This window comes from Parus major, chromosome 4, assembly GCF_001522545.3.
Source record: "Parus major isolate Abel chromosome 4, Parus_major1.1, whole genome shotgun sequence".
Classification (NCBI taxonomy): domain Eukaryota; kingdom Metazoa; phylum Chordata; class Aves; order Passeriformes; family Paridae; genus Parus; species Parus major.
This window is the reverse complement of record NC_031771.1, coordinates 42749319-42772481: the sequence shown is the minus strand read 5'-3', so window position 1 is coordinate 42772481 and position 23163 is coordinate 42749319. Positions and strand designations below refer to the sequence as shown.

Sequence of the window (23163 nt, the reverse complement as noted above, 5' to 3'; positions counted from 1 at the left end):
AATTTATTAATTTATTTGTTTTAAATTCGCAGGAGCAAAACATGTTCATTAACATGGCCCACTGAAAAAGGGACAGCAGTTACAGATGTAATAGCTGTTTATTTTTGCAAAAGGTAACTGAATGACTGATGCAGAGACCACTAGATGCTATTTTGCAATCACCTTCTCGTGTATCGAATTCCCTGCTCATTTACATAAACCAGATGTTTCCCCGACAAACCAAATTCCTTGAAGAAAAACCAGAAGTTACTATACCTCATGTCGAAATGAAAGATGATGTGAATGTTCCATTAGCCACTAAAGGCAAATGTATACATTAAGTGCAACGGTTTCCTTTTATTTAGCACATTTTGTGCTCAATTTTTGTGAGGGCTTAGATGATTCTCGGCAGAAGCATTAGAAAAATGAAGCTACTTAAATTTACCCACTGGCCTCAATAGCTTCCACTTCCCTTGGGAGTGAAATGCCTTTGCCAGATCTTGACCCTCAAACCAGCCCATGGAGTGGACAAATACTCTGAAACAAGTAATCAGAATTCCTCATTCCTGCAGGAGAGTTGGCTTCCTGGAATCTTTCCTTCTGTACCAGATTCCCAGAGGATCACTAAAGAATAAGAATGATTGTTTTACTAGTTTACTGATAATTTAAAACTTGCAACCTTTTAGTACATGTGGGTAAAGTGAAGGATATGAAATATATATATATTTGCTGTTACTGAAAGAAAAAAATTATTATCGGGAAAAAATTCTGAAATCTCTCAGTTACCCCTAATTCTTACTGCCTTTGCCAAAAAAACAGCTTGCTGAAGTTCTAGATTACTACAGGAATAACAATGTTTTACATTTAAACTGAAGGGCTGAATTCATGAAAGATGCCTGAACGTTATTCTTGTTACTCACCTGATCTTCCAGAATATACTCTCAGCCTTCCAATACATGTTTCTACCAACTCTTGGAGTGAATTTATTAAAATCCTAGTAAGAAGGGGAAATCTTCAGGCACAGAGCAATAGAAAATTTGCACTAAAAGCAAAACATTTTGCCTGAAAATAACTAGTAGGTAACTGATCAACAATCAAATGACCCAAAAAAACCCAAACATCAGGAAAAGAGCAAGGGTGAGCAACAAAAGCCAGTATTTCACGCTGTTCTCTGCAGAGCGCTATTAAATGTAGAATATTTAGTGCCACAGCCATGAAATTGAGAACAGGCTCTGATGCTGCAGGTAGGAATGTAGAAACCACACAGCAAAGGCAACTTTGCTAATGGCAATGGCAAAACAATCGATAAAATTTCTTGATTTGAAAAAATCAAGTTGGGACTCCTGGGATGTTCCAAACTCACTCTTTATCTGGAGATTGAGGTATAATGGGCTTTGCAAGAGCTGACTCAGCTTTCAGCTGTAAGAAGTTCTCCTTGGAACCAGTACAGTCATCTTTTCTCAGCTCTTCTTTTCAGCACAGGCTAGCAAACACTGAGCCAACCACAAAATAACTGAGAATTAGACAGAACCACTCCACCAGTTCTCAGTCTTGAATTAGGTCACACTTTCACTGGTCACCTACCTCATCTAAATATGCCATGAATTTAGAAGACAGGGTAATAAAATCTCTAATAATATCTATATTATCTCTCTATATATAGATAGATAGATATTAAATATCTAATAATATCTAATATCAAACCACTCAAGGAACTGTTGTGGTAACTTCAATAAAGCAAAGTTCAAACAAAATACTCCAGAACAATGTGTTATAATTAATCTTTACTACTGGTCCTTTCAAAAGACACTGTGGCCCTAGAAGGGCCATCTGGCCCTAGGGCATAGCAGTCATGTGTCCCTCTCCTGACAACAGCACAGCACTGCCACAAAGCTCACAGTTCTCACATCCAAATTCTCCTACACTGGCCACTGAGACAGCCCTACCAACTACTGTTAAATCTTCCACAGCCACAAAAGCTACTCTGGGTGTCTCAAAATGTTCTGTACTTATGTTTCCACTTTCTGGCAAGAATGATTACATGAATTTATGCCTTTAAAGCATAATTGCCTTTATTTTATTAAAGCATTTATGTCTTTTTTTGTTTTTTACTAAGGGGGAAACCTAACCTCTCAGTGTATCTATCGAAAAGATCGCTCACGTAGTTTGTTCCCAACACTCACCAGTAATACACACTAATTACCATCAGAGGTTCCCTTTATACATCTGATATCACAGGGGAGGGCTGAACCCAAGCCCACACTACATAATTAAATTCTATGTTTTCATCTTAGACCAAAGACCAGACTGACAGCACGGTGAAGCAAAAGCTCTTATCTACACAACTGATAAAATAAGTATGCAAAACTCAGCAGGTTAGGGGGTAGCCTGAGCTCCCATACTACTCAATCTCTGCCAATTTGGCACCAGTAAGACCCCTAAGAATGAGACTGATGTTCTGATGTTCTCAACTTACTTGGTATGTCCCATGAATAACCAGGATGTAACACTGCCTTTAAACCAATTGTCTAAAATGACATTTCCTTGCTTATTGCCTATCAAAATCAGTGTCAAAGTGATTCTTCCAGTCATATCTGATGTTTTTCAAATAATTAGTAATGATCATTGCCTGACTGCAATATTTGTGATGCACTGCTTTATCTTTTAATTAATGTTGTAGACTGCCAGCTACAAAGCTGACTTCACAATGTCAGAACTTCATACTATTGGTGGAATTCTGGTATTATTTCTACCAGGTCTCAAACTTTCCAGAACCTAACTTTTCTATTTAAAGCTATCCACTCATAAGAATGAACAACTCTCTCCAGGGATATGATAAAGACACTTCTTAAAAAATCGTGGTGCAAAACACAAACAGCTGTAAAAATTAAAACATCAAGTCAGTTTTCCTGACACTACATAACTGTTCCCTAGAGTGTGTATTTTCTTCATAATAAACTGTAGATGTGTGAAGAACTGAATAGGAAACGTAATGTATTTTTCCCAGGAAGTTTTTCCCCAACAGATTTTTGTCAGAATGGCTCTCCTGGTCTGTATAACATCCTTTGCTTCCCAGTTTTCTATGCCTGCTACATTATTCAGCTGCTAGGCTGGTGAATTATGAGGTTGTGAATAACATGATGTTCAATATTTATATGAAGACTACACTTAAGATGCTTTTTTGGAAGAAATGCAAAAGCAGCTTGCTTCTCAAGAAAAAAACTAAAAGCACATGCTGAAGCAGACATGGAAAGCTGACATTACCAACACTGAGGAGCACTTGGAACTTCTGCAATGGGTGGAGAAAAGTTGGGAAAGGCGGCAGTTAGAAATGTTTTGGAAGAAAAAAACATTTTTTAAGGTGAAAGTTAATTTTTACTGTGCCAATCACAATTTAAGCTAAATTCAAGTTTATTTTTCTTCATTCAGTTTATGATCTCATCTAGTCATCAAGGATGATTGATGATGTTTCAGTATTTGGGCATTTGCCAGTTGCAAGTAAAAGGGAATTATTTATTTTTCTTTAGCACTACACTGCTGCCATTAACTGTATCCCACCCCTTTTGTTTACAGCCTGTCACTGAAGCCACAGCTTTATTTTAATGTGCTATAAGCTCTTGTCTGGGGTTGATAGTGTAAGTGATCTAGCAGACATCTTGCACAGAGCATCATTTTGCACAGAAATCACACAACCTTTACTTCTGAAATTATCCCTGCCACCCATCCAGACAAGACTGTCTTCTCCCATTTAAATGTGGACTTCAAAGCTATAAGTGAGCAATGGATGCTGTCATTTTCCTTGTGGTAAAACTACATTTATTTAATCCTTTTAAAAACAAACAAACAAGAAAATTACTTTGACCTTTGCCTTGGCACAAGGATTCTGATTTGAAATGTGTATTACATGTCTAACTCCCTGTAACTGTGTCCAGCTGAACTGGGTCAGATTTATGTGCAATTAGGAAAAAAGAAAACCAAAACAATTTCATTTTCATGTTTGTTAATATCAAACCATTTTGTAGCAGTGTTAAGTTTTAACTGAAACACACAGAACAATGAAAAAAGAAAATAACTGGAGAAGGAGTGATCTGATAAAAACTGCATTAAATAATATGGACTTTCTCACTTGAATTTTTTCTGGATTAAACTATTCAAAAATATATGTTTGAATGTCCCCACTTTGGCTGTTCATAAGCCACAGGGAGTTTTTTTGCATGAACTCTTCAACTTGAGAGTTTTAGCAGAAAAGCTTCTTTACAGGGCTTAATTAAAAGCAGGTTTAAGTCGGGGCCCTCACTCAGTCTGGGTTTTATTTTGGCCTTCGCTCTGTGTCAGAAGTCAAGTCCCAAAAGAGAAATGAAGTTCATGATTGAGTCAGGAGAATATTTTCTCCTTCATTCTAAGCCCAACTAAACATGTTTCATTTTTGAGTTTGGGTTTAGGTATTTCCAAATGAGATTTTATATAATATTCACCTAAGGGTGAAATGTTAGAAGATGCTAATCATGATGTCTAACTTTGCCCTATGTAATAAATAATGTACAAAAAGCACATTGCAATCTTCTTTGCGTGCAACTGGTTAGGTATGGGGAAATGTAACAGATGGTGTTTGCAATGAGTGTACTTCACACCATCAGATGTTCATGATAAATGCAACATCACTGTCATGAAGCGTGGTAAATAGTCATGCAGTCACACTATAAAATGCACTGAGCAATGCACCAAACCAGAACAGCACTGGCAGATCTGCTGGAAAACATTCAATATTTTCCAGAATGTTTTAAGTAGTAGTTTCTTGGAGACTTTTGATATTGAATACTATGCAAGTGGTTTTTAAAGTATGGTCTCCTCAAAAGCAAGATTATATTTTAGCACGAATAACTATAAAAAAGTTCATTCCTATCAGTCATTCTAGTGTAAGGAACAAGGATCAATAGCCAAGCAGTTAATCACTTCAGTTAACAGGAAATGTATTATGTTATTGTTGGCGGTTTTGTAACTGGACAGTAGGCACAGCCTAGTGCATCCTCTTTGCAACCAATAGCAGAAGCAGATGCAAGACCGTGATATTTGCCATAAGCATTTCTAAGAAAAAAACCATGGTGATGTTTTTTCAAAAGGCTTTGCAATGTTCACCAGATGTGGAGCACATGTGACCCTTGAATGTGAGATAATAATGTGACAATAAAATTGAATCAATACAACATGTGCCAGTAATCACACCAAGATGACGTGCAAATGTTTTAAAAACAAAAATATGTAAATTATTTTTAGTTCTTCAGCACAGAAAAACAGGGCACCTGGTCATCCATGAGTTGCTGTTTCCATCCTCATTTGAAAGCTCATCTGCTTGAAATATGTTTCTCCTTGTGTGAGACAGCATCCAGCTTTTGTATTTTTACATAAAGAAATACCATTCCTGTGCCATTCTTACTGAAAACAATTAAAAGTTAAGAGACTTAAACCTTTCCTCTGATTTTATGTATTTTATGAAACTAAAACCTCTAAGAACAACACATGTAGGAATAGGATAAGAAAAACTAGTGTCAGGTGAGAGTGCTTTAGTCTTAAAAATGTGTCTCCTCTTTTGACTTACAGAATGAAAACATACTGAGAAGAGGCACACCACTCCATGCTTATCTCTACTAGTCCAAGTCTACCCATCAGACACTAAAGAAACAATTTTTCTGCTAGTGATCATTCTGAAGGAGATCTTGCTCAGGCTACTGATAAAACACATGTACACAGCAATAGGCTAGGAAACAATTGATTTCACAGAGGCAACAAAACCATTTGCAGATGCTGATGTTTGAAGTTCAAACCTATAGTCTTACTTGGGTGAATTCATACAGAGAAAAAATTTCATTCCATGTAGCTCAAAAATCAGATGAAATCAGAACCCAAAGCAAAACATTGAATTTTTGCAAGCTGTTAACAGACTTCCCCTAAAACACATGGCGGCTTCCCAATCTATACATTTGTTGCCAATGCTTGCAGTCAGACCCCTACAAATTAAACGTGGGCACATATGTCTTCAGTATACTCAACTTCTTCTCTGGAGTAAACAAGCAGATGAAACTAAACCAACATGTAGACAAAGCTAAACTTGGCCTATGCCAGTGAGTGACACTCCCTTGAAGCACCAGCACTGTATGTCCTTGTGCATCTGCTGTCACCTCGGTAGATGCAATGAGACGTTGGGAACCATTTCTCTCCTGCAGTAGGTAGCTTCTCAAACAGCCTTTTCTTTCATGGGACAGAGAAAAAGCACAAATTTCCAACAACTGTGGCAAAAGCCAAGGTCTCACCAACACAAGCTTGGAGAAACAGTAGATAAGGGGACACAGAAGGTGCTAACTGAGTTGTTCTAAAGCTCTCCAGAACTACTGTGGTATTCAGAGTACTTGAATGTTGTGTACTGACTCTTTGAGCATTGAGAATTTTTTTGTGGAATTCCAGAAATTAAATAACTGGATCAGAAAGCACACCTACTGTCTGGGGGAAAACCTTATTTTTTTTAATTAAATAAATTTTAATTTATTTATTTATTTATTCCTATGTATCATATAGTTACAATCAGAAGAATTATGCCCAGCTGAGGCTACTGTCCAGTAAAGATAATGAACTTAAAGTGGTGGTATATGATACCAAAAACATTAGCTTTTTTAATATTCTTTGTTTGTGAAGTAAGCAGAGACTTGCAGAGTTTTTTCATAATCATATCTGTTAAAACAGATATAAGAATGAATGATTTTTAAAAATGTACTTTCAAAACCAAACAGAACTTAAAAAATTCATGCCAGTGAGCGCCTGGTCACCAGGGACACCAAAGCCACAATTAAAATATATGTTAATAAAAACGCAGTTGAGGATCCGTGCCAGTCTTCCTCAGGGATCCTTTATGCTAACCACACTCTGATACTGTTACTGGAAAACAATATTCTGAGCAGATACATTTAATATCTACAGCTATTAATAGTTACAGGTATCTTAATACAGTATCTACATCTTCCCAAACTGTCAAACTTTAACTTCCCAAAATTCAACTGTCCTATCTCTGTTTCTGTTGCAGAAGAACACTGGGTTAAGAAACTCAGATAAAGACAGAGACAATTTTAAAAAACTGAAAGAAAATGCTCCTTATTTTTTATCACAGAAGAACATTTCTGCTCCATTTAGAAATGGCAACAGTACTATACAAGGGTAAGTCAGATGCAACTGTGAAACATGCCTGAATCATTTTCTGCCTAGGGCATAGCAGATATTTCATTTTCCCTAGACTTGAGAATGGGTAGGGAAGAAATACTAGAAGAAAAACTGATGGATAGAATTAAGTCATGTTTGGAGAGTTTCTCATCTCTGGCACATTACCTTTTCCTCTTCTCTTCCAAATACCCTCGTTAAAAAGAATTTGAAACTTTTCCCTTCCCCAGAGACTCAGATTATAATTTATTACTTATCTGTTATCTTCATTTTATTTTCCTGAAGAATAAACTTACATCAACCTGACAGTTGTGCTGAATGGCAATGGTTTATGGACCAAGTAATTTATTTATTGTAACTACAACCATATGTTTTAACCTGCTACAAAATTATGAAATACTTCCCATCAACAGTCAGTCCAAGTTAGATTTCTATACTGAATTGCCTAATGTGAATGTACAGCATTTCTGTACTTCAGACAAACAGTGTGAGGACATAAACAGCAGTTAAGTGTATTCATGCCTTATTAGACACAGCTGCCCAAATGAGCTGTTGTATTTCATTAGAAAATACCGTACAAGTTTTACGTGTGCACAGTACCCTTCCTTTCTGCAGGCAACACAACTACTTTAAATTACAGGAACACTCACAGAACCATATGCTATTTGTTTTAAGGGCACAAAAAGGCAAACAGTCTGGGATGAGGTGGTGCAGGGGGGACATCCAGAAGGAAATACAATTTTTTTCTCATATGCCTACCAGATTTTTATTTAACAAAACATTCTTATTAAATACACAAAAGAGTAAACACAGAGACTGCGATGCTACAGAAGCCTCAGAATAAGGAAATGCAGATAATTTCTAGGTATGGAGCAAATACTTCCTTTTGCTCTTTGGAGGAAGGTGGGATACAAATGAGAATCAAGCAGCCTTGTTACACCAGAGTGTCTTGTATCAGCCCTCACATTGCTCTGCACCTAGCCAGGAACACCACACCAGGCAGCTTTGAGCATAAATCCACTTTTGCCATGTTTGTCCTATGCTGACCTTAATACCCTTCTGCTCAAATATGGTGCCATGGGGTGAAATAGGGAGGCATTTGAAAAGGCATCTTTTTAGACTGAGAGAGTCCCTAGAGAAACTTCATGGCAAAGTAAGGTAGCTTAGCTGAAGAGGTGTGAACTGGAGAAAACCTAAAGAAAGACAGCCTCTAGAGGAAAATCTCTCTTCATTCCCCAAGAAAACTCAGGAACACATGGGAAACACCTAGGAGGTTGAGCCATTTGTCTGTTACACATACCTATGGGACAGCAAATGTAGTAGTAATCTCCTTGATTAAATTCTAATATTTTATACCTCTCTAAGAGGGAAGAGTTAGAGCAAGAACTCTGTTTAAAGTAGAGCTAATCAGTCAACTTCAAAATTATTCCCAGCAATAAGTATTATACAGGCAGAACTCTGGCAAGCCAGATTTGATTTTAAAAATTATTCTTCATTGCCTACTGCAGAGGTAAAATTCCACTAGTATTTTCCTGGCCAAATCAGCATGCTGCTTGCAAACATGACTTGCTTTTCTAGCCCAGAGAAGAAGGAGAGCAGAGCCTGCCTTCTTTGCTGGAAATGAGCAAACAATAGCAAGCAAGTCTGTACATCTACTATACATCTACAAACAATTATGTATTCATTTATAATGAACAAAAATCTGCTGTGGCTCCATAGCTGGACCGAGCCAGAATCAGCTTGCTGTGCAGTAGTGTCTTTTTGTGTAGTTTCCTTTGGGGACAGGGTTTTCATTGAAAACAACAGTTTTGTGAGTTCTCCACTGCCAGTTCCACTTCACCACATAAAAGACAAAATCTTAAGTCAGACAAAGAAGGCCTAGACCACCCTGATCTCAGCTGGCCTGAAAGCTCAGAAAATTAACACCACCTTATTTTCCATCAAACAAGCAAAATCAAATTTAAGAATATACTTGTTTTTCTAGTGAAAGTAAATGCACCTCTGTCTATGCATGCTCCATGTGTTTAGAAATATCTGATCCAAGGAAGTGTGGGGGGCCTGTTGAAAGTTAATATAACTCATTAAGGGGGGGAGACAAAGGAAATGCAATGTGGCAGCCACACTGTTAATTTTGGATATTGCCCACAGTAAAGTTTTCACTAGTTCTCAACTGTATTGTTTCTCTGCTTTCTCCTTGCCAGTCTGTAGGAAATAATCAAGTGTATTCTCCAAAGGAATGAAAATCAAACTGACAGACTAATATAATCACACTCAAACCCACATATACAGTGTTAGCACTATCAAACTGGTTTCCAGATACAAGATTGATAGCTGATTACTGCCTTTGAGCTAAGAAACATGATAATCAGCTCCTATGAATAAAGCTCTCACTATACACTGTGCTTTGTGGTGTTGACTTCACTATTATTACAACAGTATCTGTTGGGAGGACACATGGACTGTAAAAATAAGGCAATTCTCATTTACTTAAAGATTTCAGTATAGTTAGTGAAAGCAAAAAAAAATCTAAAGGTAAAAACACAGTCTGGCTCTAAAAAGGGGGCAATATCCAATTACAATTAACAGCTAAGAAATGCTACATATCATCTCAAAATAAACCCCTTGTCTTTCTAATCCAGCCTTTGACAAGCTGAGTGAAACATTTTGACTGAAAGCATTGAAAAAATACACCAAAATAGTATTTTTATTAAATAACTATGAGTAGCATAATGAATGAAATTGATACAAAATAAAATGCTAGAATGAAAATGGAGCTGTCTACTTCCACATCTCCATTCATATATGACTTTGCCTGCCAGTAACACTCAATTAACATCAAATTAATGAGCTTATTAGCAGAGACTTAACACCACAAAAACACACTTGATTCAGTACCCAGCAAAACCTTGACAATTAACCTGTCCATCATGAGACTAATGAATGGGCATTGCTAATGGGATTTCTGTAGTTAAGAGGCAAAAAGATGAACTAAAGGAATCTGCAGTTTTACACTGCTTACCTGTGACCACAGAAGCCACATCTAAAAAGGAACTGTTTACAAGTCTCTGCCATTCAATATAAAAGATGCTGCTGCCAAGAGTTCTTGACTCCTCCACTTTGTTGGATCCAAAATAATGCATGCCATTTTGAGGTGGGTTAATAATCCATAACATTTGTCCAGTCTATTGGAGATAATTGCCATGTAGGAAATTGTAGGAAAAGTGCTTTTTAAAACACATTTCATGTATGACTCAGCCTGTCCTGTGCAAGTAAAACCAGAAAGAAGCAAGATAAATTTTTTTTGTGAGGGTGGTACCAATCTCCTTAAGAAGCAGACACTGGAAATCAGATCCTGCATTTAAAGGAAATCGGGTAGTAGGCAACTCTTATCACTGGAGCACAGTGTAGAACAAAGCAAGGACCTACTGGGAGTACATGCAACAGAAGCTTTGCCTCCTGGAGCACAATTATCAGTGTAAGAATAAATGATGACTTATTCAATATTGTTAATACTGTGTCTCCTCACTTCTCCTCTACATCTACTGGCAGGGATTGTGGGCACCTGCCTTTTGTCATAGTTAATACTAACTCTTACAGAAAGTAAGGAGTTAATGCTATTTTTTAAGGGGAAAAGTCACAGAGGAGGAAGAATGGCAAATGGCCAGCAGAGCTATAGCTCCACACAGGGATTCCCAGGACTGGTGAAGGACTCTGGGTTTCACTGGTGGAGAATGTTGATATGACACTGAGAACAATGCTGCCCTTCTGCAGCCTGGGTTAACCAGATAGCAACTGCCATGTAATCACATATATCTAAAAAAAAACCTAGCAAGTAAAAGGTATTGTTTAAACTTCAAGCAAAAAAAAAAAGTGCATCTGTGTAGAGGGGGTGATAGTGGTTTTCTGCTTTCCCCCCTGAAAAGCTGGCTCCTATTACAATCATTTTTACATTGGGATTCTTTCATATTACAAGAAGATTTTTGGTTTTGTACACAGAACACAAATTTAACAGTTATAATTGACTTAATATGTTTAGCCTCTTCCCACAAGGCTTTAAAAGTCTTACAGATGTTGACATTTGTTCATTTAAGAAAGTAATATCTTCATTTAGTGCTTATTTTAGAGGTTCTAGGTGACCTGTGTCTGGATACAAAATATTAGCCCTTTCAGAGGGTGAGGGAGGGAGATCATTGTGTTTCAAATGAGAACCATAATGGCAATACTTGGCAATTTTCAGACCAAATGCAAATACATTTCTTTGACAAGAATACTGAAAGATATTCTTAACTCCTATGTGATATGGAAATGACACTTAAAATATTTTAACCCCTTGTCAGCCAGAGTTAGAAAAAAATTCAAGTAGTTTTCTTTCAACAGATTAATAAACTGTCAATAAAGACAGCTTTTGTTTACTCTCAAAACATTTATTCAATGTTAAAACAATCCTTACCTGCACTTTATTTTGTACTTTCGAAGTAGTCTGAGCAATAGCATTCTACTTACAGGAAATTATTTTAACTAGAAGAATTCTATATATACATATAGAATAAAATTATTTATATGTGTATATATGCACATATATATATATTTATTTCTGAGCAAAACTATTTGGAATGCCTTAATCCTGGTATGTCAAACCTGGGAAATGCCCCATAACTAAGCTCCCTAAGCCCATGGAATATAAATTATAACTAACAAACTCCTTCTGCATGAAGTGTCACAGACAGTGACACAAAACCAAACACACTCAAAATAGCTCATCACTTCCTCAAACTTAGTTGACTGCTTTACCTGTATTGCTGTAGTACTAAGATGCCTCCAGCAGTTTATGGCTCTGCTTTATAGAAATAGTTAAAAAACACAAACACATCTGAATTCCTGTAAAAAACAAGGTAGCATGAGCATAAGAGGCACTGAGCAAGCAAAAGAAATGAATGAACTGAGACCATGTGAGACAGGTGTCAAGATACTTCAAGGCTTGTATATACCAGTTTTTATGAAAGGCCATGAAATGCAACATAAATATTATGTAGAATAAATACTTAAGAAGTTAAAAATATTGCTTATGTAAGGGAAGAATCCAAATGGGTTTACATGTAATGGAGAGGACTCCAGTGTAAATGCAGCAAGTCTAACAAACAGATGGCTAAATAAGAACTAACAGTAAATACTTTGGAAGCTTAAGTAATTGATACATGACTATTTTCACTTCACCAACAAATTACATTTTATTGTTAGTTGTGTAAGACAGAATGTGTATCAGTGTCCAAACTGCAATCTCATCCAAAAGATACCAAATTCCTGAGGATGACCTCTGCAATCACCATGGTATCATGTAAGACTCCAAGACAACTCATTCCATAAGTAGCTTTATGTTGAAAAGTGACTGAGCTAATTTCAAGATTTATTTTTTTTTAAATGCAAAATCTCTAAATTGTTGGCAGCTAGCACTTCTTTCCAAATACTGTTGCAATATCTGTTGAGAACAGATGAACTGATCAACATTGTAGGCCACCAAAAAGATAATTTACTGCACTGAGCTGAGCTATGTAATTATAAATTACACACAGAATAAGCAATATAAATAATAACAACAAGTAATGTCATTGATCTTAATCTAATCTATGTAGAAGTGAAGGTCTCTCAACAGCTGACCTATGACTTATTCTTGCAGAGCAAGAGGAAGTACTCCAAAAGTTTTCTATTTTTTCACTTCTTTGTATTACTGCTTGCCTCAGCAAACTGAAGCCCATGCTTAAGCTCTTGGTTTACACCAGTTTAGAATCAGTAAATGTTACCTAGTAACTACTGTATCCTATAGAAAAGTTGAGCAGTCTGAAAACTACACTGAGTTCTAGACAGGGAAAATTTGTAAGCTGTCTTAGGAGTTTCCAAATTTATTGGCAAAGGATTCTGTGCAGACATGCATATTTGAGGAACGCCTAACCTATTATGGGCAAATAAATAATAATGTCATTCTTGATTAAGTAATGAGTCCTGTACTTTACATTTATAAAAATGGTAAAGAATCACAGCACAGTATGGCATGGTTACTAACACTCTAGCTATTAGATCTTGCTACTGAAACATTAACTACAATATAAAACTCTCAGCAGCATTGCGATTTTTCCACTTTCATTTTTTTTGGCGAGTTTGAACACTAATATTCATAAGAGAAAGAATGATGTCATTGATTTAACTCATAACCACTTTCTGGCAAAAGGAAAATAAAAACATTGGAATGACATCTGGCATTAAGTCTCTGTTTCCTTAAAAACATGTTTGTACTTTCTGTTCCTCTAGACACCAAGGACAACAATAAAATTTGTATTCTGACAAATTTTACAGCATCAAATTAGTACTTGGAATTTTAGAGATGAAAATACTACACTGTCAAGAGATCTCCACCTAAGTGTATGTATACAGCTTCTACCACCAGAGTATTTGACCTACTTATATTACTACCAGGAGTGACTAAAAATTCCAGTTACTTTTGCTAAAATATTAGAGAGTTGTCTTTTTTTATGGTAGCTGAAATTTTTTATCAGCTAGGCATCATACAGGTAATTACATCCACTCATCTATAGGATGAAACTGTGATTGTGTTAATGATTTTTGCTTATGGATTGATTTTGTGAATTTGTTTGGGTTCTGGGTTTTTATAGTATTATTTGTTATAAATTTAATTCAAATTACTCTTGAGATTATGCGACATTAATCAGCATCACAAAACAAAACTTTGACAGTTCTGAGATCCAATGGTAGGTAGCATCATGGTTTTTAGGTTAATGTTGAAGCTATCTAATTTCCCAGGAAACTGTGAAATGTTGGACAGCAGGTGCAAAAACTTTGTTGCACAAAAAATCTCAAGAAGCAAGATATCCTTCTCCAACACTATAATAACAATGAATTTAACAATCTTCCAGATATCCTTATTTTTGCCAATCCAGATATTCTAACAATGCTGGTACATTTGCAGTTTTAGAAGGAAGTTTACTGCAGACATCTTAAAAAAGAGAGTGTCCTCATACTAAACAAGAAAGACAGCTTCCTCTTTTGGGAAGGATCACAGAAAAAAATGGTGGGGGTATTAATAAAATAGACTTCTACTTAAATCTTGAATAAATTATGCCAGAAGGATTCAGCCAATTCTAAGAGGTAATGCCCAACCTCAGTAATTTTAGAGTAGTCCCAATCAAAGAGGAACAGCACTTTCCTTTGGGGCACATTATGGTCCCATTCACACTGTCTGCTGGGTATTTTTAAACTGAATTTGGAGGCAAAAATCCCTGCTCAGTAAATATGTGAGTAGTATATGCTAAAAACAGCAAAAGTTTTTTTCTCTCTAAGTGTCAGATTTTGTTTACTCTGGAGAGAGCTCTTCTTGTGCTTTTGTATTTCATGGGTCTACACTGCTTAATAAACCTGCAATAAAGACATAAATTTTAGAGGAATAGGGAATATAGCTAAAATGTATGGAGTGGCAAAACTCTTTATTACTTTGTTACCTCCCTAAATACTAAATCTTGCAGTAAAACAAAGCATTCACGTGAGGAACACTGGGGAGTTACAGGCTGTGGAGTGCAGCATTTAGTCTGTGTTCCCTTTCCCATCTATCAGTTTTATGGATGGTCAGAATGAGAAAAAGTAGAAAGAGGATCTCAAGAGAAGAAATGGGGTAGGGTATCTCCTTTGTAAACAGGACAAACCTTCAATTCACACAGCATTTAAAGCTCCTCAGTAGTGAAAGTTCTATCATGTGCAGAGGAAGAACAGTAGAACACAGAGCAAACTTGTGACTGACAAAATTAATAACTTTGATGCATTACTCTTAGATCATGAGTCTCTTTCCTTTGAGCTCAACACTGTGATTCCATTGAAATCTATTACTTCCAAACTACTCATCCATCCCAGTTAAGGAAAGAACAACACTCTGCTAAAGGTAAGTATACAGCTGCACTTTTAGCAGACCTTCAGTCAAAACCAAATTTCCTGGATGCAGGTGTAAAAAATTTAATGAGCCAACATAGGTCTGAAAAATGTAGAGATTTTAGTTATAACAAAAGTGTAGAAGTGGGCTGTTTTGACCTCTAGCAGGCCATTTTTTTGAACTGAGTACTTGCAATTGAAAAGGGTAAATCAAAGAGTAGAGAGAAAAACATAAAAGGTTTTGTCAAATATAAAACATAAAACAAAAAAGAAAAATATAAAAGTGTAATGGTTCGACTAAAGGTTTCTTATCAACAATGTGTTTTTTTCTGAAAAGCATGAAATAGACTAAGCAGAGAATCATGAGAGCCATCAGAGAGATCCAGTAATGTCAGAAATTCCAACACTGCAGATTTATTTTTTTGGGAAATCTGAGATTCTAACATCAACTGTTTTTACTGGCTTATCTCCTTTAGCATCAGCTGGAGTCTGACATGCATCCATCAGCAGAAAATCTACAATTCCTACATTGTCAGAGTCTAACAATATTAGTCCCAGTAGATATTTTACAAACAGTTGTCTTCCATGCCGTTCCAATATACAATGCTACTTTTATGTTGAAACAAGTACATTTTATTGAGGATGCTTTAAGATTTATTATTTTAAATGATATGAAACAAAAAATATGCTTAAGAATTTCTCAGTAATACTGCTAAAATAAACTATGACAGCATCAAATTTAGTACAGTGTGCTATGTACCAAGCATTCACAAAGTAATGTCCTGATTTTTTTTTTTTAAATAAATATGTCTTTAATGTCTTCTGGGTCTCAACACTTTGCTCTCCCTACAAAGCCCTGTCAACAGCTCAAAGACAGGCCATGTGCTCAGAAGCAGAAAATGCATGTCAGACTTTGTCTTCAAAATAGAGTCCATGTAATTCAAAATAACTGGTGTTTGAACTACTGAAAATAACTATGTGCTTAAGGAACAGTTACAAATGTTAGCCTAGAAAGTTTGCTTTGGCTAACACAGGTTACCTTAATATGATGGATGGAAGGCAGAGGGTATAATCCAAAGCCACCTACTATTATGGGAGTGCATGTTAAACATTTCTTTTTTATGAAATATATAGTTTGGTTGTTCCTTACCTCTGTTTTCCCACTCCCTGCTGATTTACTGTGTGGCTTTTAAATAGTCAGCTGTCTGTTGTGAAAACAATGCTGAGGGTGCAGCTTTATTATAATTCTAAAGCTGAACTGGCTTTAAGACAGAACTTAGCCAGGCTCCAAGAAGAGCTATGGAACTTGACTCACTGTGGGAGAGAGAAGGAGACTATGGGCTGTCAGTCCCATCCTCTACAGAAAAATTAAAGAATGGCTGGAACGAGTTATTTGACCTGAGGTGTGTTGTTTCTTTTAAATAGAAAAAGAAAGTTACCTATGATACTCAAAAATATTTCAGTCTTACCAAGAGATAGTATTTTCAAAAATTAATTTAGACAAGAGCTTGCTATTATCTAAGTTTTGTAGTTTTTTGCTCTCCAAACCTTGCAGAAAGTCATTGACTACAAAGCTGTGATGTGTGGGCATGTTCTTCTTGAAGGACCAGGGACTTTACCCTGCTGCCAGAGATCATGAGGAGAATCATATTGGTTGTTCTAGATGCCTGATTTTTACAGAGATATCTGGTTTTCACTCATTTAAGGCTGACTCTAATTTCATTAGGAGTTTGCTCATCAAGACATGCCTCTTGATAGGGTTTCAGAAGATGGTTAAAACAATAAAATGGCAGAAAAGACAGGAAGAAAAGTTTTAAGCTTGCTTTGAACTTCAGCAGAAATTAGCTTTACTAGGTTCTTAGAAAAAGCTTCTCCTTTTTTTGGTACATCTCCAAAGGTTAGTGGGATAGAGTTCAATATACCACTAACTCTAAATTTCCTGAGAAAAATCCAAATGTGATAGAAAATGGTATGTAAATAATACTGTGGTCACAAACAGGATGCCATAAAAAATGTGGTGGTGGGAAAAACTGAGGGTAGATGACAGTTGTGAACAAGAGAAAGCTCACTCTCTTGGTGCATGGAATTTCCAGCTTTCATCTACTCATCAACTGAACATATTACACAAGTTTTACACTTACATAGTAAGAAACTCCTCTCTGCATTTGATTCAGCACATTACTGCAAAAAGCATATAATAATAAATAATAATAATTACTACTACTAATAATTAATAATAATAACAACAACAGCAACAATCCTAGGCAATGACAAAAGTTATATCTTCTTGAAAGTTCATATAAATGCAAAACTGTCACCCAATTCAGATTACTTATATACTTCACCTTTAATGCCTACTTTTTATACAATTTCTTAGACACAGCTATAAAAGAATAAATATGTAGGTTCCCATTCCTCTCACCAATTTGGTAATAAGGAACAGCTCTTCAGCAAGACATCCCAACACACTTCTTCATAAACAAATTCAAGTTACAGAATGCAATGGAAAATCAAAACATTAAACATAATGTGTACCTGCAGAAGTAATCTCTCAAAGGCAAGGAAATTGTCCCATTTGGAAGTCTGGGGGTGTTTCAAAGTCTGGACTGTGGCCAGCACAAGCTGCAGAAGACCACAGTGGTTCTCCAAAGCTTTGAGATTGTTTCTGAAAAGCTGAATGTATGAGCTGAGCTGTTCTGGGGTGACTCTGCCTGTAGAAAGGAAAACAGGACACAGCATTCAGTGGTGACAAATGCAAAACTAAATTTTTTAAATTATAGTGAAAAGGTTATGGAGAAGTTTAGAGGCCTCTCCACTATGGGCATGATCTTAGCTATGCTGCAATCACTGGAAGCTTCAGCTGCAGCAACAGATCAGGACAAAGACACATCATTCATGAATTGCGCCTTGAGGTATGTAATATGGCAGATTTTTAACCATCTACAACAGATGGTGACATAAAGGGTAATAATTTTGTTTTCAGACAAAGAGGGACATTCATTCCAGCTAGGGAAATAATATTTGATGACTACTTCTAAACAATCTTTCTGTTTTTACCAAAAGTCCAATGGGAATTTGTGAGCCTTCCACCTTGCAGAAAACTCAAATCTTCTCACAGCTTCCCGAGAGCACATTTTTTGATTAGCTTTGACTCAAGAAACAGATATAAAGTTAGTGACACAAGCACCTGATTTCTGGAGGTGTTCTTGGAAGGGACACTTCCAAGGTGTGACTCTTCAGTTTCTGACATGATGTAACCACAGCATGATTTCACCAGCTGTTTGAAAATAAAACCACATCACCCACACAAGGTCCTGTAGATCTCTCCTTATTAGAAGAGCAGAGGGGCACCATTTGGGCCAGACAAATACTACACGATTAGCTGTTGCTTCATCCAATGTTAAAATGCCAGCTGAACTGCTCAAGCAATTTATGTTTTGGAAGGGAATTCTTTCAGGAAGGAAGGCAGCTCATCTATCCCAAGAAAATTATCAGAGGCAATTACACACACCCTCAACAGACAGGCAAAAATGGTGTCAAAACACCATCCTAGCTGCAAGTCTGGATTGTGACCCAGTCCAGGGCCAGTTGCTGGAAGCCTCTGCCAGTAACAAGTCATCTTCCTCAAGCAAACCAGACCTAAAAAGCAGGGATATATGAGATAGAGTGAGGAGGATCCTTTAACTTAAATATGACAATCTTTGGTGCCAGGAAGATATGAGAGTGTCCTGATGCTAAGCAGTTCATAGCTTACAACACTGATCATTTCAGTCAGAATTTTTCCATAAAGAAAAAATCTTGTAAAACTGCCCCTGTGTTTCTTCTCTGTGTTTGGTTATATCATCACTTAACAAGGCTCCCCATCTGCCTTTATCCTTTCAGTATCATATAAATGGCAAATAAATGATTCCAACAGTGAATAAATGTTGAAAGCTCTTCCTCTTAGTTTCAGTGATATCAAAGGCAGTTTTTGGAATAGCATTAAGACTTGAGAAAACTGCTAAATAAAGCGAAAACACACAAATTCTTTATGCGAATTTTAATGGAAAGCATCAACCCAAAAAGTCAGCAAATTAACACACAAATCAAGCTGATACCACTCAGTAGGCCAGAGGGCTGACAAAAGGCTTCCACGGTTAGCCCACATAGGCTAAAACAGCAACCATGGCCATGTGTGTTTTTAGACTAAACACTGGAGCTTTCAGTCTTCTTTTATTTCTTTTAAAGCTGTGTCAGGCAGATTTACACGGTGATTTGAAAATGTCAGTCCACGATGCCTTGCAGCATACCTTTGATAATCACTGCATTATTACCCAGAGCAGTCCTGATATATTGTAGCATATTCAAAATCTGATAACTTGCTTCAATTGAGAAAACATGCAGTTGCCAGCCCTTCCCTCATCATACGAATCAGAAAAATCGGAGGGCTTTCAAAGCTTCTGATTTCAATTAAAAAAAAATAAAATTCAAGAGTTTTGTTCCACATTGTTCCTTGTGAAAGTGAATCCAGATGCAGCACTGGATCAGTTTGAGATCCATTCAACACCGTTTTAGATAAACAATCAAATTCTTTCCCACCATCAGAACACCTCCAAAAGAAAGTCCAACACATGTGTAAGTATAAGGAAAATCCTGACCTTAGAAAGTCATTAACAAAACTTATACTGGCATTAAGGAGTGCAGCATCTCATCTGTGATATTTACAATACCCATAGAACCACTCAGATCCAGGGTTTGAGAGTTCCAGCCAACTTCTACACAGCAATCTCCCTGGACAGCTGGCTGATAAATATAATTGCAGTATACTCCAGTAGCTGAGGAAAGGAATTTGGGAAAGTAACTGGTGGTAATCAGCAATTAAATAGTTTTTCCCAAGGCCTAAATCCTCATCATCTTCCCTGCTGCTTGCTCACAGAGGGAGACTTCAGCACAACAGACTAATGTTAATCTAATTTCAACCCTACCAGCTCTTCAGATTTTTAAAGTCCCTCTGTTGTTTCAGGTCGTTTCATTGCAATGTGACAGACAGGTTCTAAGAAGTCAAGTGGAGATCTGTTTCAACCACAACATGCCTCAGCTGTCATTTTGTTCTCTTAAAGCACATTTTGAGGTTCACAGGCAGAATATGGCAACTACTGGCAACAGGACTTTAGTGTAAGCATCTTGTCTTGCTCTCATCTTCCTGCTCCATCACGGTCATACGCTACTCAAATTCTAGATCATGCATAGTCAAAAGTTTGTGTGGGCATCAAAGCCTGATTTGTGAGAAATACATTATGCTGACAAAACACTTGATATTTTTTATCAAATTATTAAATATTAAATTCCTGGAAGTGGAAAGGATAAGTTTGACCTCAACCACTGTTGAAGAATTTAAAAATACTGATAACCTTTTTGCACAAATGCCAGGAATTCCATATTCCATATTGTCTAAGAAATAACCTTTGCCATTAAGAGTTATCAAGCAAAATGTGTGAAACAGGTACACTTGTCCCAAACTCTGTAAACTACATTAAACCCCAATACAGGACTTGAAAAAAATGACATCTACTGAAAGCAATATTAAAACAAAACTAAAACAACCACACACACACACATAGAAACAAATACAAATCTCAACAACAACACAAATCACCCCAACACTCTGAAGCCTCATGCCTCTTCATAAGTATACAGAGAGGGTAAAATCAATAGGTTGTCACTGGAAAGTATCACAGTGAAACCCAAAAGTTAACAGAACATAGGAGGATGGGGAGCAGGGAAAAAAATCAGACTGATGATGTGTGTGAACTAATTCACCTAAAAAACAATGAATGGCTAGTTTGGCACAATTAACACTAAAGAAATAATCTTGCACTAAAGAAATAATCTTAGGAAACAGAATGAAATAATAGTGTAGGGAATGAGACTGGATATTATTGGAAGTAACAGACACATGACAGACTAGTGACCTATCTCACTACTGGGGGACCTGTCCCATCCAAGAAACACTGAACATCAGTGTGATGAAGCAACCCTGTGTTTCAGTACTCTGATTAATGGAAGATAAAGAGTAAGACATAACAGAGACTAGACTGGCCTAGGAAAGGATAAGACTAACATTTGTGTCAAACATATAGTGAAATTAGCTGCCTTATTTAGCTGATGTCAAGAGTGTTGAAAAGCTTCAGGACAAATGTCCAAGAAAAAAATATCTTACATCACACCTAAAAATGGGATAAAATGCAAAGTACATTTATCAAAGAACATCATGTCAAAATTGATATGCAACCAATTAACAAATTAATTACAATGCACATGGATTTAACAGAGCATTATTTGTGCCATAACCACATTTTAGTGGGAAAAGACTACAATTACAAGAATTGTAAGATATTTAGGAAACACCCAAAAGCAGATGGCAGGTAATATGCAATAGAGAAGTAATAGAATAAAAAAAAAAGAAAAGGTAAAATAAGAGTGTTCATATTTGTGTGCTTGTACATATTTATAGTACAAATTTTGGTAATAAATGGTGCCAAAACAGGTGCTGTCAGAAGCTTGTGGAACATCATTAATATGGAGAAAGAGCAGCCAGCAGAGCTGGATTGCTTTGAGCACTGGACAAATATAAGTGGGATGAAATTTAACAGTATAAAAATTATGCATTTTGAAGCTAGGGTAAGAGCTATAAATGTGGAGTTAAAACTGAAAATGACAGAGGAAGGAAAAAATGTCTAGGCGTCTTCATTGTAAAAGAGCAGGTATAATTCCTTTCAAGTGATACAGTTGTAGTAAAAACAGGACCACAGAAATGCCTCAATACAAAGCCTATCCCTCCCTGTGCAGCTCAAATCATTCCATTCCTGGAAGTTTAACTAAAAACTGTGATGCATGCACATAGAGGTTACTATAACAATTATGATGATGGAGAAGTAAAATTAGGAAAGCAAAACAGAAATGTCTAGCTTATATGGGCTCCCTGCACCACCTGGAAAAAAAAAAAAGAGGTCCCTCTGAATGCATAAATATTTACATGAAAGTTCAATACTGGTACTACAACCAATGGGGATAAATAATACATGAATATTTTTACACAAGACATTAAGAAACATCACTGTATCAATCAGTCTTCCAGCAGTAGACACAAGAGCAGAGGCAAACAAATGTAACTTGCTCTAAGGTGAGGTTTGATGAGTGTCTAATGAGCAGTTGTATAAATGTTCACAAGACTTAATTCAATACAAATGGCTTCCTTCAATCCTTTATTCTTATGATAATTAATTTGTAAACATATTGGTTGAATTCCACCTCCAGCTTTCAAGAATTTAGAGCAGAACCCAAAAAAACTGCAGATCTATTTGGCCTACTTTTCAATTACAGAAGGTGTTGCTTGGTTTTGTTTTTGTTATTTTAATAACTAATTGAATAAATAATTCATTGCTAAATATGAAAATAGCAGCACTGAATATAAACATTTTCAATGTTTTACCATATCAAATTTACACAGTTCATAATACATGTAGAAATGATGACATGCACAATTAGACTGAAGGGAAGAAGTATTTCTGTTACTGGCAAAGCAGATAACTCAAGACAGACATACTATGTCAGAAATTACCAGCAACTGATATTAAAGGTTTGTCAGAAATCTGGGTTTGAGTAAGAGTAGACTGAGTGGAACAAAAAGACTTTCACCTTAACAGTTAAACAGAAAATCTACTGGAAAAACCACATTTGTAGACATTAAGATGCAATTTACCAGTATGACTTCTTTTCCATTTGAAATTAATGCTGCAGCCTATGTAGTGCAATGCAGGCATTGCTTCAAGAATATAATTATTTTTCAAGATAGATTTACCGGTAGAAGTAATTTTTTAAAATTCAGAATCCAAAGGCGCTTATGCATCTAATAAAAATTTATGGATGAACAAGGTGTCTAAAGAGCAAAGGTCAGAATTATCAATGCACTGTTCCAAACATCCAGGTCTTATTTTTTTCTTAAAATACTTAGTTAATTATCTCCATAGGGATAACGAAACAAGTAAAGAATAAAGTAGATTTTGTGACCAA

The 23163-nt window shown here is 36.3% G+C and overlaps 1 protein-coding gene across 2 annotated transcripts in view; it reads right to left on the bottom strand.

Moving 5' to 3' along the window:
• SCFD2 (sec1 family domain containing 2) overlaps positions 1-23163 on the bottom strand; it is a 187357-nt gene that overhangs the window by 120786 nt on the left and 43408 nt on the right. For both annotated transcript variants that reach the window (XR_002001651.1, XM_015624487.1), the window contains exon 4: positions 17647-17822. Coding sequence is in view for 1 of the 2 variants with exons in the window: in XM_015624487.1 (XP_015479973.1) it covers positions 17647-17822 (176 nt within the window). In the remaining variant the exon portion in view is untranslated. The remainder of the gene's footprint in view (positions 1-17646; positions 17823-23163) is intronic.